A 20,533-nucleotide genomic window follows, 5' to 3' on the forward strand; every position below is an offset into this window, starting at 1 on the left:
TCCACATGCAACCAAACATTGAGTACAGGATGTCTTTTTATAATTTTGACTTTAAATGGTGTAATAAATGACTTCGTCAGGCACTGCTGGTCTCCGTTGGTCTTTAATTTAGTTTCTTTCTCCGCACCCCGCTGGTCCTGACCGCGGACCAGCGTCTCCTTGCGCGCGCCCCGCACGCGCTCCCTCGTCAACTCCTCCGCTCTTCCTCACACCCCGTTGGTCCTGACAGCGGACCAGCGTCTCCTCGCGCGCGCTCCTCCAATAGCTCCTCCACTCCCTCACTCCGCACACCGCTGGCCGACGGCGTGCTGAAGGTCCTTCGGCCACGTGGCCGATGGCGCGGATCCCGTCCGGCCACCCAACATGGCTCAGCCTCTTTACTCCCACAACTGACCCCGATCCCTTCCGGGCTCCCACCTATATCCTGTTTCCCACATGATCCTGACTCCTCCCCTTCCGGATCGTCACATCCGGCCTTCTCATACTGGCTCCGCCCCCCAATACCCCGGGCCGTGTGATTGGGCCAGAGCCCAGCAGCAAACCCCATTTACGCTCGCATTACAATGGTATGAAAACTATAGTTGAAGCAGATAACTGGGATGAAAACATTAAAATAGAACAGTTAAAGTTTATTTTACTATGGAAAAGCAAATAAATAAGCAGTTGATACTTTTTGCAAATCACATATTACAACGACAGCGGTTTTTTTAAGGATGTACGATTTGTATTACCTTATTTATTTCTGGTCTATGCCGTTTTAAAATATGTAGTGACTCATGACATAGTTATTTCGTGATATTGGATTGCTACCTCATCAAAAGCACGGCATTATAATTGTAACCGATTACTTTTAGAGTCCTGACAAAGCACCGTTTCAAAAGTAATCAGAAATGTATGAATATGACTATTTCTACACTTATCCATAATGTCTAATATCATGCCTTGCTGTTAAGTATCAATTCTATATATATTAAATGTTATATTCAAGGTACATTAAATACAGCAGTTTGTGGACTTTCAACATGTACTTGTACACGTTAATAATTTTAACAATGATTGCCTTATATAACTTTATATAAATATGTGTATTTTATTTATTGATATAAAAAGTGTAGTGCAAAAAGTTTGTGCTAGAAAATACTGTATTCTATTACTGTAAATAGGTACCTAGGCTGTACTTATTCAGGTATAGAAAGGAAGTTTAACTCGTAGGTTTTCACGAAATAAAGTTTGCATCACATATGAATAAACTTGCAACCACAGACACAAATGAAGATGTAACAAGAGTTATAAAAAAACAACGATTTATAATGCATCTAAATTCAACCACATCTCAATTAACTTTACAAAAAGGAGAAAAAGTACGCGAGTATGGAGGGCGATTTGGGGCGGTGGTGGTTAAGATGAGACAACCAGCACCAATGCCGAGTCCCAGGGACACTTGGGTCAGCCAGGGCAGTACTGACGAGTCTCAGGGCACATTCACCAATAAAGCACAGGGAAACACAATTGTAGTTGATACTCGTACTACTCCAGATTCCATAACTTATCGCTATTGTGGAATGTTTTCATCACTGTACATTCCACAAATGTACACAACGGTAGATTACATAGCCTGACATACAAGTATAATAGGGACGCATTAAAGAGGGGCACAGTGTTCACATAATGGCACAATTCTTCTTGTCTCTCTCAACCTCAGGTGCTGGGGCTTCTTGGGGCGCAGCTCGGGGCGGCTGCCGTTCCCTGAGCAGGGACAGCCGACGCAGCAGTCGTTTTGAGGCAGTGCGCTTGAACGTCGATGGCTCGCGTGTCCCTTCGGCCAAACTCGAGCCCGCTGCATCTGCACTGCTGCTGCAGCCAGTGTCAGTGGGAGTTCCCTGCTGGTGCTGCCGGCGCGTCTTCTGGGCAGTGGTCGGGCTCAGCAGAGCATCACGTACAGAGTTCGTGTCATTGTCTGTTGCCGAGCACTCCACGTAACACACAGCCCCCAGCTGCGTGGCCGACTCCGATGCCTGTAAAACATGCATGGCAATGATAATTGGTTTTTTACCCTTCTATCTGGCAACAAAACTGACACCTTTTTACAAGGAGTCATGTTTGCATAGACCACAATACCTGCAGTCATAATGCAAACAAAAAACACAACTCTGATAATGTGCACTGTCCTTGAAGTTGATTGGTCCACACCCGAGACAGCTTTCCTTAGAGCCTAGTCTCACATGGGTTGGACCAGATGACGCCAAAAGGCGCACAACTCAAAGACAATGCACAGCAATGTTGGTTAGCAGTCCTAATGATTGAATGAGTGTTACACATCTGTTGGCAGTCCTGAGCCAGTGGTGAAAATGCTATGTTTCTCTGGTGGCACAATTTACAGTATTCCTAACCCTTAGGAATCGACAGTTGGTCTCATAATTTTGCAGAACTCAAAACGATGACATGCTTGAACAAATGACTGGCATTTGAACTTAAAATATCATTACGAGAAGCCAGCTCCTCTACCATACACTGATCGTGTCCTGTACACGTGTCCCTCGCTCTGCATGGGGGGAAGCTTTCTGAAAAAAGGCCATGCAGAGCATATCCGTGCAGAGTAAACTAAGATTTACATATGAAAAGAAAGGGCTTATGTTCCAGACCCCCTTCAGACCCCCTCTCCAGACCCAGTATTCTCACTTCTGTATCACTAATGCACGTACAAAACACAAACCCACAATACGGAGTCCAAGTTCCATGCGGGAGTAGGCAGACAGGGAAACAATTATTCTGATTCAATGCCACATGCTCCCGTACTCAACCATAGGCCACGTTAAATGACTATATACCGCGTGTATTATGAAGGTGTACGAGTTTTTATTGCCATAATTTGATTACTCTGTGTTGATTGACACTTTTCACGTTTGCACTTTGACTTACTGTACAATGTGCCATAATAACTCTCGTGTTTGGAACAGACTTGCTGTTAGTAGTACTGCTGTAATTTAGCTAGCTCGTGAAGCCAACTGAAAGACAGTGAGAAACCAAGAAAATGCCCGTGTCATTGTATTCGCTCACGAAATTAACTCGTAACCAAATTGGTTGCCTTTGACTGTGAGGTCGAGGACATAATGCGCACCCATCAGCATGATGCAACATCCGCTCGAATTTCGATTTAAAGCTTTCGTGACTGCAGGGATTCATCTTCTTGGTTCTTTCGGTAAAGTCACGTAGAAGGGAAGTAATAAAATAATAAAAATAAAACATAATAAAATAAAATAATTCTCACGACGTTTCGGCTACAACGCAAGCAGCCGTCTTCAGGTGAAGAATGAGACACTGCCAAGCTAGGAGCTTATATATAAGCTGGGTTGGAGGTGGAAGGAGAGAGCCTTAACAAAAAAAATGTGCATATCAAGAGGAATTTAGCATATTCATGGGAAATGCGTAGGAGGTGGGCGGGGGGGGGTTTCAAAGTCATATTACCGAAAGAAACAAGAAGATGAATCCGCTCGAAAGTTCAAATGTAGCGACGCTGCTTGCGGCGTCATTCGCCGCGCAGAACGGCAGGGCGGGGGACTCACCTGGTGGTGAGACACCATTCTCTGGGATTTCGAGAGACGGAGGTCCGATTTGCACCCAACAAGCAGCAGGTGGGCACTTGGGCAGTGGGACTTGGCCTCTCGATGCCACTGTGAGCACAATCATCATCGATGTTATTACCATCTGTATTATCAGTGCTACCATCAAGACATTACCAGCATTGGCATTATTATTAGTATTAAAAGGCTGGGAAATAACTGTCATCATTACCACCAAGGCACGTTTAAAATGCCGTAATTATGGCGATCATCGTCACGTCCGTTAGTGGCATCACAAAAAACACTTCTGCAATCATGCATCCTATTTTTATTCAATCAGGTGAGGCAACCGAGACAAAAAGGTATTTTGCAAGAGAGGCCAGGGATACAAACGATAATATAGGGTACATTTCTTTCTACATTGTTCAGAAAAAAATTCGTACATTATAACTAACATAAGAGTGCACAGATGTCTCTACATCCCCTAAACTAAAAGACAACGATCTCCCATATGGCCGTAAAGACTTTTGTGATAAGTGCCGCAAGAAAGCACTGAAGACCAGCATGGCACACGAGCAATTTTCGTGGCCAGCACCATGCCAGATACTAATTTAAGGCCGAGTCAACCTAGGGGAGTCGCAGGATGAATTAACATATTTGTCACTGATGTTACCTGTGGAGGGCAATCGAATGCAGGTCGCTGGTCCATAGCACAGTGCGCTAACCACTACGCTACCACTCTCCCTAAGCCACACACACGGGCACATTCACTCGGACAACACGGGATGCATGATCTCGCACCTTTACGTGGATGCTGTGAAGCGTCTCTGGGCGGCTGATGTCGAAGCACAGCAGCACGGCGGAAGCGTGCTGGTACGAGAGTGGTCGCACGGTGTCGTAGTGTGAGGAACCTACAGGAGTGAGCATAGGGTCAGCTCACAGGGCAACTACATAGTTTCTCTTTCAACGCTGTGATTGGTATATAGAAGAGTGGTGCTGTGATAGCATGTAACATTTTGTTTCTGTAAAAACTACGCGGAAATACGCAATGGTACACATGTACGCGTGTTCCGTAAACACCATCACCGACAAGCATGCTAATACAAATGATAATACAATGTACAGCCCTTTGTCAATCTACCTTTGAATAAAGCTGAGCGGATGCCACGTCGGTCATATGGGTTGTTATTTGACCAGACTTTTCAGGGTTTTTTTTCAGTTTTATTTATTTGGTATAGCCCTGTGAGCCATTCGGCTCTTGAATCGGGTGCAACCACAACAAGCAAAAAACAAACACATGAACAAGAAAACATCTTAAAGTCACTATGCGCAAACAGAAAAATCCAGGAAAAAACAGCAAAATCTTCCAGCAAAAGCACCGTACACTAACGCTGTGTGCAAAAATCCCAGTGGGATGCAAGTCAAATAACAACAACCACAAGACAACTTAGATTAAAGCCATCAGTCTAACTCCGTACTACAACAAACATGGCCAAACCAAAAAACTTTTCGAAATCACCAAAATAAAGCCATAAAAGCAATGTAACAGTGATCATAGGAACTGTGAGCGACTGCATCATGCCGATCACAAGAGGATGGTGAAGAGGGCTGCTCAGGACCAGTTCAGATACTATTTGGCACTTATTTTAACCATGGCCAGGAATCAAACTCGGATGACTGCCTTCACTGCTGTATCCCTTACACGAATATTTTCCTATGTACCAATAGAATATGGATTTAATCTAAGTGTGCACCATAATGCATTATAGTATAGTGCCGTTGAAATGCAAAAAGTGTACAGCAAAAACAAATACATCGCCAGGCATGGCGGTGCAACGCCTCTAACTCGGTGGTTTTAAGGCAATGGTTTATTGGATCACACAGAACTCCTGAACTCACTGGCCTGAGTCGTAGCCAGGCGACGAGTGGGCTCATGAACCCTCCTTGGCTCTTAAATATTAGTTTTGAGTGTTATCCTCGTGTACGACTCCAGTTCTCTCCACATGCAAACGACATAAAGTATATAAACTTGAATTTACCAGTCGACCTGGCCACATGTGATAGTTCATCGAAGTGGCTTATATCATCATATATGTGGGAGTGTATGGTAGACAAATAATTTAAACGCATGTTTATAAGTCTGGAGGACGAAATCGGAAGACCCAGAGACAAATCCACGTGGCCACAGGAAGGGAGAACATATACCAGGCGTCAGGGGCGGATTGGACTTACGACCTCCTGCATACCAAGCAAGGGCAATAACATCTCGCCACCAGTGAGCCCCAAACCACACCTTAAAAAGGAAATGGCCAAACATAAATTCTGGGCCATCCTCAAACAGTATTAAGCCACGGCAAAGTTTACCTGGATAAATATAATTATCGTTGTAAAGTATAAAGTGCATACCGCTTTATACATATATAATACTACATACAGTGTATAGGTGTAGTCCCCAATCTTGATCAACCCGCAGATCACTGTTGGCCCTCAAAACAATTGTTTAGTAGACCACCATGCATGAATATATGTTTTTTAAACTACTTAAGTCATAATATCTGAACAGTTCTGCGGATCACTTCCCATGGCCTTGCTGACAATAATTAGCCTATGGATCAGAGGTTGGGAACCACTGCTATAACAGTATATATGCATACTGTACTATACAACGTCCGTACATACTACATAGTATGTATATAGTATGCACACATGCTATATATAGCATGCAGGCATACCACTGATTCTCAACCTGAGGTTCGTGGGTTCATACAGGCCTCCTATAATTATACTTTACCAAGTATAGCCACAAGACACCCTGTTAAAAGTACCAAAACATGAAACGTGGAATATTTAAATATTATTTTTTTAACATGTATGTTCGTGTAAAACTCAACAAATTACAATTATTCCTCAGAGTAAACCTTTTAAACACTCTTTGACCTGTCCTTATAAACAAAAAACCTGTCGGGGCCAGACATTACCACACCGGGACTGACTCATCATTATTTTTCAAGAAAATATAAATGTTACAAAAGTTCCCACATTTCCAGCCACCATAGTCACGACCCCAATACGCAAGGCACAAATTGGCAACAGGTATTGCATCATCGGTGCTATCATCATCAACCTTTAATATGAATCAATCATCCTTTAACATACGTCCGTACATTACTTATATCAGATTACACATGTGCAGAACTGGATATGCTAACACTGCTGAGACGCATGCAAGCTCATTTGTAAGTAATACACGTGTCTCAGTGTGCATATGTACAGTATGTACCACACAATAACAGTACAGTGGGTACACATCGCCTTTTGAGGTCACTGTAGGTGAAATTCAAGACTCTCACGTTTCACCCCTTTGCATTATGAGGCTATTCATCTGTCACACGTTTGTAGCCATTTTAAAGCCACTCCTGCAGTTTGTATCCTATCAAGATATTAGCGCATCAAAGCGCCATCTTAATATTATGAGAGAGATCGGTGAACTGCACGGTATACCTAATGGATATTAGAATTAGCAACAACCACAAAAAACGTCCCTACAGGAATGCCTAGTCTTGGCGACTACTCTGGGACTGGTCTGGGCACATTCTCGGTGTTTTGAGTTATGGCAGGGGCACACCTATAATCCAAAACTTTAATGGCAAGGATTGGTGGATCAAACAGCGTTGTGTAATTCGCAAAACATGCCGAGCTACAAGACGGCCAAGATAGGCAGTACAGCAAGTGGATTATTTAACCTATCTGTGTTGATATTTGAGTGTTATCCCCTGCACGTGTGTGTGTGGGTTTTCTTTGTGGACACTCGAGTTTTTTTCTAATGGCAAAGCTTTCCTTAATGATATATACAAATCGGCCTCATATCCCACTGCAGTATGCTATTTAAAAGAATCCTGAAAATAAGGCTGTCCTGGATAAATAATTGATGTTTCAGTCAATTAAGTGCTTAGCGATACTTTAGCACATATGTGCTATGTGAAATGCAAATCATGACCAACATGGGACCTTGATTTTAAATACATTTTAAAAGTGACTGCAAAATATTGGTTGATATTAACTTAAATTTACATTCCACACATGGTTTGTGGACAATACTATACTGCACTAAATATGAATTCTATATTGAATTTACTTCCAAGACTGCACTCCACACGAGTGACATATCATCATGAGAAGACTAAAAAAATGTACTTATTAACCAATACAACAGTGCTACACATAATGTGTACAAATACACTTGACTAATTACCGCTTTGTTATACAATATGCCAAGTACACACTTACGCCGAGCCCTCAAGTTGGACGGCATCCACCACACAATAGTTTGGCCAGTCTCTGCACGTGAGAACATTAAAAGGATGACAGCTGGGGTGAGGGTGTTACACTCACAGCAGCCACAAGGGAAACTGGAACATTCTTTGCGCTTTAATAAAGTGCAACCCAAAAAACGAATAACACCTGTCCTTAGACAAGCACCCCGATTTGTATTTCTCAGGCTGTTCAACACAAAGCTTGAAGCTTCGTTAATCACAATAATTGTCCTTTCTTTATCCAGGTAAGCCTTAATGCATCTCTTTTTTAGGAGGTTCCTGCATTGGGATCCTCAGCCAATTTCACGAGTAAAGTGTTGGACAATAATTGAGTAGGGTACCCAGAGAACACCCATGCAGCATTATACGAGTTAACACTCAAAACTCCTCGAATATGAAAGTATTTTCTATTCTCTCATCTCCTGGACACCTTTCAGCTCAGCTACTTCGGTGGTGTCAGACATCTGTTTGATCCACAAACTCTTTCCTAACAATCAATGGATCAAAGGAGTGCATCAATAAATCTAGGAATTGAGAAACACGACTCTATAGTGACATCATTGGAACATCTCTTCAATACCTTTGAAAAGTCAATGCAAATGGTGTTACTGGTGAGCTATGCTGTGATGTCTGAGTGGAGATTTTCTGATGGATGAAGCTTCAAACTTGTATCCAACAACCCAGTGAGTATCCTTCATTTAAGCAGGAGACAAAATACACCGACTGAGGCAAAGGAAACATTGCCTCTTTTGCAAGGGTGACATGTGTAGGTCATCTCCAATTGCCAACAGCTCTTTTGGTTGCATTTTCTTTTCAAGAACAATTTCCCCATCATGGAAATGTGAGTCGGTGTGGGGCTATGAAACCCCCCCTCACACACACACGAGCCTCATGCTGAGTGAACACCACTTAAGAGCTTTGGCTCTGGCTAAACCCACAATATCAGCTGCCACCCCCATACACACCTGAGTTGTCCAACACCAAGATGTCTGCACTCCGGCCGTCCGTTCCATTCAGGGTCACCGAGCGGCTGTCAAACACGCTGGGCACATATCCCTGTGGCAGGTGTGTTGGGTGTGGGGGGGCAGTTTGTGTGGTGAGCAACAACCAGGGGAGGGGTAGAGACAGCAACATTGCACTGAGTGAATCATACATTATTTAATTAAAAAAACAGTTACAAGAATGCAGCAGCGAGTCAGCTGTATTTGTTCTTGGGGACAATGCTGCGGGCTGTGGCCTTAACATCCACTGTGGATCTGCACATACACGAGTGGCTTTTCATTTCGGCATTTGTGTTGAATAAATGTATCACGTTTTTACGCTGTGAAATGTGGAGCACAGAACGCATGCAGTGCCGCCACATGGAAAGGACGCTTCAACACAGTGTCGAAAGTATGATGTGTCCTTCCTTTTTCCTCGGTGTAGCAAAGGCCACCCGCCGCATGAGACTTGGCAGGCCTTTCATGTGAAATCATTACTCGTCAACAGAGTCAGCACAGTATTTGCAGATGCTGCCCGTTGTTGACAGTGGTGAACAAGCACAGCATATGAAAAAAACCTCACATTTATCAATAACACTGTGGCCATTAAAGAACAAAATATGTAAATAGCACGTAAACATGTGCTATTAAGGACCGTTGTCTAAAAGGTCCCCTTTTTATTTTAAGGCAGAGTTATTGACACGTGTTGATTTTCTGTTCATAAAGCAAAGAAGGCAATGTTTTTTTCGACATGTTCTACTGACCCAACGAGTACACTCAAATATACATGTTGAACTTATTTCGCACCGCCATACGTATCCAACCGTGCTCATCACACATGTAGATGATGCGCTGTTTGCTTAAGGTTTGTGTGACATTTACTTGATTTAAAATTATCTCAAAACCCATGAAAGGCTGTGGGGAGTTTTTGACCACATGTGAGGTCGACAGCAAACAAATGTTGTTTAACTACTGTAACATTCTACCAAACTAAGAAGGTAGCTGCATGGAAGTAATAGTGCATCACTCAGCATGTTTGCATTGTACAATAAATAATGTAATTCTAGATTTGAAGCTTTCGTGACTGCAAGGATTCATACTCTTAGGTTTTTTTCGGTAAAGTCACGTAGGTAAAGGAATAAATAATGTAATTAACTGACAAACCTACCCACTAATTAAACTTACCTGTCAGTCGCTTAATAAACGCTTTATATATATTATTACTCTCCAGAACTAAACTATTGAATTAAAGTATGTTTAACTTTACCAGGCTAGGCTCACCAAGCTATACATCTATTTTTCAGAAGCGACCTGAATACAAATTATTGCTTAACTAAGTGGCTTATCATGTGGCAATTTATAGCAACCAAATACCCGAAATGCATGTTGATTTTAAATGTGGAGGGAGAAACTGGAAGACCCGGAGAAAAATGTACGCGACTGCGGGGAGAACATGCAAACTCCGATATACAACAGGCGTCAGGGCCAGGATTGAACTCACGACCTCCTGTATACCAGGCGAGGGAGTTAACATTTCCTAGCCACCACAGTCTCCCATATCGCCACTGCTCTTACACGTGGCGATATGGGAGACCAATAGCCACGATGTAATCTACGATTTGACTCTTATCCACAGGGTAAATGTGTGAATAGGATTAATTTTCCATGCGATTCCTGTTATACTTGGGACATTTTATTATTATTAGGAATTTGTATTATTAACCGAGAATAATAGGAGTTTTCGCAGCCCATGCAAATGCCATAGATAAGGGGCAAAAATCTTGTACCTAAGTTGTCATAATTGGCATATTTTAACGAAATACTGCAAGTAAAAATCAGATGTTGTATACACGACTGTAAATCTAAAGATTGTACAGAGACAACAGAGTGAACTATTGCACTGCTGTGTAATTTAATTCCTAAGAAAATTATTTCATGATATTTTGTTAACAGTGGTGCCCCAAGCACAAATAATAAATCAACTCACCCATTCATCAATAACACAGCCTTAAAATGAAAATACTTGCATATACTGTAACGGGCAACTTTTTGGGCAATGGCTCTTTTTTCATGGCACATAAATTTAGAGGTCAAAGAGATGAGTGTATAAGAGTTGGAGACTATTGCATTGAAACATGTTTTGCTGATAGACAGTTTTTTAAATGGCATATGAATACTGTAGTTACTTATTAGCAGCTACTATAAGCATTACACTTACGTATTAAAATTATAGCATGAAATAAACTGTGTATTCATTGTTAAATTATAGTGTTTCTGGCACATTGCATTATGGGTAGAACTGTGGTAGAGGTCAATTAAATCATTATGACCATAATCCATAACAGCAACAATATTGTACTGCATTTAAAAGATGCTGTTTTGGATATTATACACAGTATAACAATTTACCAAAAATAGAATTGCATGTAATGTGTATCAGGCTGTCTTTTGAAATACAATGGTAAAATAACCCAATGAGATACAGTAATATATAGTTTATCGAAATGCACTTGGATTACAAATAAGGTAACATCATGGTGAACAGGATACTGGCTCCTGTTCTATCCGGATGGCATGATGCACTTTATTCCCCTCCACCATAGTTTCATGCAAAAGTTGGGTTGTAATCCAGTGGGTGAGTGTATATACTGTACAGTACATATATGACCATATTTATACAACGTTATTACACACCAGGCACAATTTCGGGGTCAGTCTTACTGTACAGTCTTATTTATAATCAGGAGTATGGTACATATTTGCTTTTACAGAAACAAGTCATGGGCTTAAACTTTTGAAACGCAATTTGAGTCTTGGTCTCTTAACGAAGAAGTTCTTAACTACTGTACCGCATATGCCAACACATCAGGCATAAAATACAATGATATGCAGTTATGGATTGATGGGCCTGCCGCTGCAGTAGAGTGCAATAATGTTGGCTTAACTTGGCAAGATGTTTTTCTAGTAGTTTCTGGACATACACTATTGCACATTAGCACTGGGGTATATTAAATTCCTTGTAATGTCATATTACTGCCGCCACGTTATGCTGACCTCTGGGTTGTGAGGTCAATATTTACTTAAACAAAACAAGGCACATGGGCCAGGCCATTGCAATTGCTGATGTCAGCTACTGCCCATTGGGTAAACAATGAGCAGGGTTACACGAGATAGGCGGATGCTCTTATGAACACATTGCTCAAGGCATGGCATAGTATGTTGTTACCTGGTGGTCCAATTTATTACCGTACAAGTAATTATTGTAGAGCCTTTTGTCGATCCACTGCTGAATCAAGGCCTTCCCACGCTGTTATCGATCAAACCTCATCACACTGGTGATGAAAGAGGACCAAGGACCAGTTCAATTATCACTCTCACTAATGGCACGGGCTTGAATGAAGGCGGGTCATCAGGTTCTCTGGTTAGCAGTGTGCGAACCTCTTTGCCACTGCTCAACCACACTGTTAATGTAATTTTTCCCGTGATGTAGCCTATGTTTATTTAAGCTTTACATACCATTTCATGCATGTATGCAAAGCTACAGGAGCGTTTATGTCATTGGAAAAATGTAGATTGCCAAATAAAAAGTATTTTTTGCTCCGTCACACCCTGGAATTTTAGAGCAAACAGCCCAGAGCAGATTGTTGTTCACTTATTATGTTGCCATACGTAACATGTCGTGTTACATGTGTGTACTGCATATAATATACAGTACACAATATACTGCACGGCAATACTATATCAGGAACTGCATGAGAATATACATACAATATAAACATGCGTTTATAGTGTATATTAAAGTATCAATCAATCAATCACATAACTATTTTTCAATGTAATCCATGTATGTGAAAGGGGGAACAATTACTCTCACGTGTAATACACCTAATACCAGGACCAGTGTAGGTAGGAAGCAGTAGCAAGATGTGCCCCACATGCCATGACAGGTGAATTTACAACGGATCCCTTTTGAGTAACAACAACCTTTAGGTCGGAATTTTTTGAAGAGGCACAATTTTGTAATCATTGAGTTTTGGCATTTTTTTTTATTAAAAGCGTAGACGACACAATCATTGTGCCAAATGTATTATTTATGGTCCTTCGAGAGCAGGGGTCGGCTGCCCGCGGCTCTCGAGCCGCATGCGGCTCTTTAAGGACTGCTTCGTGACATTATTTATAAGGACCACCCCGTCTCGTATTCACGTGCTTTGCGGCTCTTGAAATATTGAGTTTTTAACAGAATTCAAAAAATGGCTCTTCTTGTTATTTTCTAGAACAATATTATAATGTACGTCACTCAATAACAAGATCATATATGAATCCATGTTAAAGTATCCAACAATATATTTATTAATACAAATTTCATTGGGTATTGTCAAGGACACCAATAACTGTTAATTTTGTAAACGGAAACCCCAATGGACTTTCCACCAGCTAAAGTAAAGGTTATCCATACAACGATCTCCCAGTGATTAATTGTACCTAGATTGCGATGACTGCACTATCCCCCCACGATGCTGCGAGAGAAAATCAGCCATAAGTATAGATGTCCCCAACCCCAAATCCGAACCTCCTGGCCCCGACATTGAAACCAACGCAGCGGCTCTCGATAGCTTACTTCAATAAAAACCCAAGCAAGGTCAATGATTTTGATTAAAGGCTTGTAAAATGATTGAATACAAACATTCGGTGGCCATAGTTCCAGAGACTCCCGTTTATTTCCCGGCATCTGTGGAGACGGGAGTTAATTCCTTTCCCGCTCCCCCCCAAAAAAGCCATTTATGCCCGCAGCTACTCATACAAACACGGGTCACTGCCTCTCACCTGTCTGAAAGGGTCCCCTGCCAACGCTCCAAGGAGGGCCGTCTTCCCACAGGACACATCACCCACGAGCATGACCTTGCGGGTCACCACCGATCCATCCACACCAGACCCAGACGAACCTCGTCCATGCGCCATCACGCTGCTTCCGAAGCGGCTGGGACCCGACCTCCTGATGTTGTTGCCTGCGCCACCCTCTCGGTTTCGGATACCGGCGCTCGTGCTTGCCGTACGACGCAGGGCCCCGGTTATTGGTGGCTGCATGATGGTCGGGCCGGCCAGACGGAGTGGCCGGGATGCGCCCAGAAGCCTGCGAACATACGACAATGGTCAGTTCTTGAATGATGAATATGTGCGTGAAGGTGTGTGTGTGTGTGTGTACGCTATTTGTTGGAAATCTACTGCGTTATTCTAGTGTCATCCTCGTAACTTAAAGCTGATGTTCATTCAACTTATTTCCATCTTTCGTCATCCACATCATCTCTCATGGAGAGTCCGATTCAAAATAATAAATGTTCGTCCTCCTCGTCCCCCCCCCCATTTTCCGTTTAAGAATCATCGTCGTCGTATCTCCAGCCGAGCCTTTGGGATATCTCCTGCACGACACATTCCTTCTCAACGGACTCATCAGTCGCACTATTGATTGTAGCCATTCTGTCAACATCTCAATTCGTATCATACCACTGTAGCTTATTCATTCAATTCTGCTGTAACACCACCTCTCAAAACACGTGCGACCTTTTCAGTGAAAACGATGATACTCTACAGTATTTAAATTAAGTTATTATATCCAATCTTGTCCTCACTTGGACCTGTGGCTCTCAATACCCGGTCCTTATATCTCAACGACTGCCGTCAATTAAACAATAAGGCTCTTTGTGGCCAACACTGTTTGACGAACAGCCTAGGTGTGTCTCCTTCATTGTGTCTAGCCGTGCTGATGTCCCGTTGTAGTCATCAACAAATATGTGCCAACGAATGACCGTAGACACATATGTTGTCCTGTACTATTCACCAACGTCTATGCTCCCCCCACCATACACCAACCCACATTGATCAGCGTGGTGAAGTATGGTCAATTGACATCTACCGAGACGCACAGCGTGCGGAGTCTCTCATCCGGCAGTGGATTGACAAAACGGCTGTAACTAGCGCTGTAGATGAATACTTACAATGGACGTTGCAAGATGAGCAATGTTAGGTAAGGAATTATGGATTTTAGGGCCGCCGACAACAAACGCTACTCAACAATAGCATCGCAAACAGACCCGGCGGTCTACACCGTTCACACACGACGGCGTTTCAAATGGCATTAGTACGATTGCTTAAATACGTTTCGTGAATGTCTGCTCCTTGCCGTATGACAGCATATGAAGTTTGTTGCGGTTAACCGTGTAAGCGAAAACAGCAGTACTGTAAAGAGAAATTGTACCCCCGAAGCAATGAGCATTGCTTGTTCGGCTAATTGACTCGAAGGCAGGCAGATCGCATCGTATTCTATGTAGTCGGTACGTTGATCTTCTTACATTTTGTAAATGGCAACGTTCAGATGTGCTGTCGTCAAATATGTCTGCATTTACCAGCACACGTACGGCAATGTGGTTAAGCCTCGCCATTAGCCAATACATCACTCATTGCAATCACGAGCTTACCTGTTCAAATACAGACGCTTTGAGGTCCACAATGTCGTTAAGTATTCTTGATGTATAGGTAACGTTCGGTTAATTAATGCCTATCTCTATAACCCTTGCGCGATGTACCGCACTAAAACAATTACAATCCGCACCAACGGCGTGTAGCATCCACCTGTCTAAGCGAGAAGCAAAATCCAAGTTATCCACAATAACTTACAACACTTCGGCCAAATTTGAAGACCACATACGCGCGCCCGTATAAATATACACGAACGCAATATGATGGGAAAAGGGTGATTTCACAGTCCCCCTACACAGAGATATCGCCGTGTCGGAGACAGAGCATTGGGGTAGACGCACAACTACCACGTGTCAGTCGGTAGGAATGAACAATGCGCTGAGCTAGCTGCTCTTTTGTTTGGCGAGGATGACGCAAGCGGCACTCCCTCGCTGCCACTGAACCCCTCCCACCCACTCACCTGTGGCTCTCCGCCGGCCACTCACCCACCCACCCACTCACCTGGGGCCCTCACTCACCCACGTAGTCACACGTGGCTCTCACTCAGCCACTCACCTGTGTCTCTTCCTCACCCACGCAGTCACACGTGGCCCTCACTCACCCACTCACCTGTGGCTCTCACTCACCCACCCATTCACCTGGGGCACTCACTCACCCACCCACTCACCTGGGCTCTCACTCACCCACGCATTCACCTGTGTCTCTCACTCACCCACCCACTCACCTGTGTCTCTCACTCACCCACGCATTCACCTGGGGCTCTCACTCAGCCACTCACTCACCTGTGTCTCTCACTCACCCACGCATTCACCTGGGGCTTTCACTCAGCCACTCACTCACCTGTGTCTCTCACTCACCCACCCACTCACCTGTGGCTCTCACTCACCCACTCACTCACCTGTGGCTCTCACTCAGCCACCCACTCACCTGTGGCTCTCACTCACCCACCCACTCACCTGTGGCTCTCACTCACCCACGAACACCTGTGGCTCTCACTCACCCACGCATTCACCTGGGGCTCTCACTCACCCACGCAGTCACATGTGGCTCTCACTCACCCACCCACTCACCTGTGGCTCTCACTCAGCCACTCACCTGTGTCACTCAGCCACCCACTCACTTACCCACGCATTCACCCACACACTCACCTGTGGCTCTCAGCGCCTTCAGGAAGAGGAGGCACCTTGCCATCTGCTCCACCCTCCACCGGACGTATCATATGCAAATCATAGCCCCCATATCACATCATACGCATGTGTATACAGCCAGTTCCATAACATTAGAAATGTTTCTTAAATTCCTCCGCCTCTGCGGTCTCTTCCAACTGAGCGGCAGTACAGTAAACGGGAACACGAAGCACACCGCGCTTAGTCAATACGTAGGCAAGTCGCGTGCGGTGGGGTAAAGCAGAGGTGTGGACTCGAGTCATGTGACTTGGACTCGAGTCAGACTCGAGTCATGAATTTGATGACTTGCGACTCGACTTGGACTTGCATAACAATGACTTTGTCCCACCTATGAGATGTGGACTCGAGTCATGTGACTTGGACTCGAGTCAGACTCGAGTCATGAATTTGATGACTTGCGACTCGACTTGGACTTGCATAACAATGACTTTGTCCCACCTCTGGGGTAAAGTGTGGGTGCTTTCAGCTTTTCCGAAACGTGTGGCCAGTGCAGAGGAATAGTTCTAAACACTCTCCAGAGTAGCTCTCTAAAGCTCCCTCTCGTAAGAGGTCCTTCCATCAGCAGTGGTGTGAGCAAGCAATTGCAGGGTTGCAGCTTTACCTTGTCACACGTGCAGCACTTAATGTCATTCCACTTGCTGAACGAGGGCCTCCACGCCATGAGAATCGTGGACAGTTACTTGACCATACCTCACCACGCGAGTCAGTGCACGATGGTGAACGCGGGGAGGCAAAGACATTCGAGCATATAGGTGGAATACAATGGCTGTTTTTATTGGCACCACGTCGCTCCACAGCAGCCGACAACACCTGTGAAATGTGTGGCTGTCACCTATCCCCATTCTATGAAGGTCCACGTCCCCTCTTACATATATTTGTTTTCCCTTAAGGCAGTGTTATTGACGAATGTGTGTCATTTTATTTGTTAATTATGCTCTGTGTACCACTGCCAACGCACCAGCATATCCGAATAATTAGTTAAATCACTATCCAGACTTAAACCGTCTTAGCTTTCCGAGACCTGAAGAAATTGGGCACATTTCGGGTGCTTTGGTGATCCAGGCCTATGTCATAAACCGTTCACAAACTGCAGTAAATAGTAAAAAATGTGGTTTCATTTAAGCAGCAGCTGGTACAACATCACTCTTTGTATTGAGAAGTTGTAAAAACAATATAACCAGTAAGTTGTATATGAAGCAAACACCATTGCAAATTACGCAATGTTATATTTGGTGAAAAAAAAGACAAATTTAGGTGCAGTTTGAAACTTTCACCAGCAATAAACCTGATGTGCCTCATCATGACCTACTATTTTTGTACAGCCCCTAGTCTCTTCACTGCTGGATGAAAGCCTCTCACACCGCATCTGTCGGTCATGAAAGTTATAATCATTCTAGATTTGAAGCTTTCGTGACTGCAAGGAATCATCCTCTTAGTTCTTTCGGTAAAGTCACGTAGGTAAAAAATGAAATTAAAATGAATAAAAAATAAAATAAAAATAAAAATCACGACGTTTCGGAGACTTGTGTTGCCTCCGAAACGTCGTGATTTTTATTTTTATTTTATTTTTTATTAATTTTAATTTCATTTTTTACCTACGTGACTTTACCGAAAGAACTAAGAGTATATAGTTATAATCATATTTACTTATTTATTTTCCCAGGAAAACCACAGGAGGGTCCTGCGATTTTGGGGTGTTTGGCCAAAAGCAATTTCATTGTATATTTGAGCTATGGGAGGGAACCAGAGACCCCGTGGGAAACCCATACATAACGGGGGGAGAATGTACACACTCCACACATAAAGACTTCCAAGTCAGGGTTAGAGCACAGTGTTACCACTGCGCCACATTGCCACCCAATCATTCTTCACATTTTCTAAGTATGCTGCTTACGTGTATGCAAATGCGTCAGCAATGTTACGTAATAACTAAGTCTTCAACTGTGGCATTCACAAAAGAATAACTCCTATTGCAATACTTTTTATGGTCTTTACGAGAGAACTGAATTCACACGGAAACTGAGCCTCGCTTTTCTGGATTCTTTTACATTAAAAAGTATTGATTGGACCATGGCATACATGTGTAATAAACGACTGGACCACGATGTCTGGCTCAGTGTCCTTTATTATTCGGTTCGTGCTGTACACCCACACGGCTGTCTTTACTCTGTAGCTTCTCCACGGTGCTGACTCCAATGTCGGCCCGATCCACAACAGCAGCTCCGCTGCTGTTTCTCTCTGTGGCGTCTCTACGGTGCTGACTCCAATGTCGGCCCGATCCACAACAGCAGCTCCGCTGCTGTTTTTCTCACACAGCCCCCCTTGGCTGTACTCGCTGCTGCTCTTCTCCCTCCGCAGCTCTCACAGCTTCTTGCTCTCTCTCTCTCTCTCCGCAGCTCCTCCTGGCAGCCACACCGCTGCCTCTAACACGCAGCCCTCCTGGCTGTCTCCTCCCCAGCTGCACACCACTCCGCAGCTTCCTCTTATCTTCGGGGTTGGCTCCCGATGGCCGTCGGCGCCCCCCCCTCTCCACACTTGCCCGCGTGGCCTCACTCTTTTCCGCTCACACCCCGACTGACTTCCCCTTCCGGTTTACCCGCTTAAGGCCCCCGAACCTTCCCCCACGTCACATGACTCCACCCCCCGTGACGTCACCTCCGGAAGGTCGCTTACGCCCGCATTACACCACCCTCCCCCGTAGAAAAATCCCAGCCGACCTCGGCTGACCAATAGCAAATCGTAATGCGGCGAACCGAGCTTCCCCCCCTAAAGGACACTAAGCATATAATGTAACAGCAAGAACAACAACAACGCAATTCACATCAACGAACGTACAAAAGCATGCAATAAATACAACTGTAAGAAAAAAATAACAAGACAGCAACAATCAACGAAACGTAAGCGATTTGGAACGTGTGCGGGTCGCCGGCCCGTCCCGGACGGTCGGCGGCCCACTCGCAGAACGGGAACGCGATGAAAGTCGAGGAATGACAGGGGGTAATCCCCCTGTCGCAGCTGGAAGTCCACCGACGTCCCGTGTCCCTAAAGAGTTAGTCTTGGGCTTGTCCTGTGACCGTGCCCGCAGCTGGGTCGGAAGAGCTGCAGGGCTCGAAGGTCCCGCAGACCTGGCAGGCGTCCTCCGAGCAGGGCCCCTCGTCCCCCGCAATGTCACGGCCGGCCTGTCTGGAACAGGTACGACAGGCGCTCTAGCGAGATCAATGGACGCAGGCAGGGGAGAGTCAGCAGCAACAGACCCCGGCAAGGCAACATTGGGGGATGACGCATCATGTAAGGGAGCAACATATGGTTTCAAGCGCGACGTATGCACAACCCAGCGACGAGACCCAATCTGGACGCGTGCTGACTGTGGGTTGGGAACCGCAATGAGGCGTACGGGACCATGCCAGGGTTTGTGCAATTTCGGCGAGGTCCCCGGACGTACCTGTGGACAATGAAGCCAGGCTAGGTCCCCAACCTTCCAAGGGCACTCCCCCTCAGACCGTCGCGCATATCGCTCGTTCCGGGCCTGGGCTTTGGCCGTAGCCACGCGGGCATTCTCCCGCGCCTCCGTGACTCGGCGAACCGTGTCCTGAATGTATTCAGGAAGTGGTTTACGAGGTCCCTTCACCCCAGTTCCCAATTGCACATCCACCGGCGGCACGTTTTCCCGACCATACATAAGGTAAAACGGCGAATATCCTGTAGCCGCATGAGGCGTCATCCTGTACGCCGAAAGCACCCCGGGGATGTGCAGATCCCAATCTGATTGTTGTTCACTCACGGTATGGCAAAGCATGGCAGACAATGTCCTGTTCAGCCGTTCAACCATACCATCCGTCTGCGGATGGTATGGGGATGTCCGTACCTTCTTAGTCCCAAGGCCCGCGCACACTTCCGCCAATAATTTAGAAGAGAAATTCCTGCCCTGGTCCGTGAGGAGTCTCTCAGGCGCCCCCTTATCCATAATATACCCAAACAAAAAGGCGTCGGTAATGGCCGCGGCCGACTGATCGGGCAAC

General features: G+C 44.7%; 1 protein-coding gene across 3 annotated transcripts; it reads right to left on the minus strand.

The window, feature by feature from the left end:
* Nucleotides 1-1,064: 1,064 nt before the first annotated feature.
* Nucleotides 1,065-15,546, minus strand: LOC144938047 (rho-related GTP-binding protein RhoN-like). Of its 3 annotated transcripts, none has more exons than XM_078865739.1 (6): nt 15,327-15,546; nt 13,678-13,984; nt 8,839-8,929; nt 4,362-4,471; nt 3,564-3,671; nt 1,065-2,015 (listed from the first exon to the last, which is right to left on the minus strand). In XM_078865739.1, exons 2-6 carry the CDS (start codon nt 13,936-13,938, stop codon nt 1,662-1,664), a joined length of 924 nt encoding a protein of 307 aa, XP_078721865.1. In that variant the 5' UTR covers nt 13,939-13,984; nt 15,327-15,546; the 3' UTR covers nt 1,065-1,661. The 3 variants fall into 3 exon arrangements, with proteins under 3 accessions (XP_078721865.1, XP_078721864.1, XP_078721863.1); XM_078865738.1 differs by lacking the exon at nt 15,327-15,546 and adding an exon at nt 14,394-14,467; XM_078865737.1 differs by lacking the exon at nt 15,327-15,546 and adding an exon at nt 14,356-14,403.
* Nucleotides 15,547-20,533: the final 4,987 nt, after the last annotated feature.

The sequence above is a fragment of the Lampetra fluviatilis genome, chromosome 21, assembly GCF_964198595.1.
Source record: "Lampetra fluviatilis chromosome 21, kcLamFluv1.1, whole genome shotgun sequence".
Classification (NCBI taxonomy): Eukaryota; Metazoa; Chordata; class Hyperoartia; order Petromyzontiformes; family Petromyzontidae; genus Lampetra; species Lampetra fluviatilis.

Excerpts from the sequence above, each read along its gene's own strand:
- LOC144938047 (XM_078865737.1), bottom strand. Across the intron at positions 4,472-8,838 it reads CTTGGTGTTGGACAACTCAG|GTTCCTCACACTACGACACC; the intron begins GTGTGTATGGGG and ends TCACTCCTGTAG. Across the intron at positions 3,672-4,361 it reads TTCACAGCATCCACGTAAAG|TGGCATCGAGAGGCCAAGTC; the intron begins GTGCGAGATCAT and ends TTGTGCTCACAG.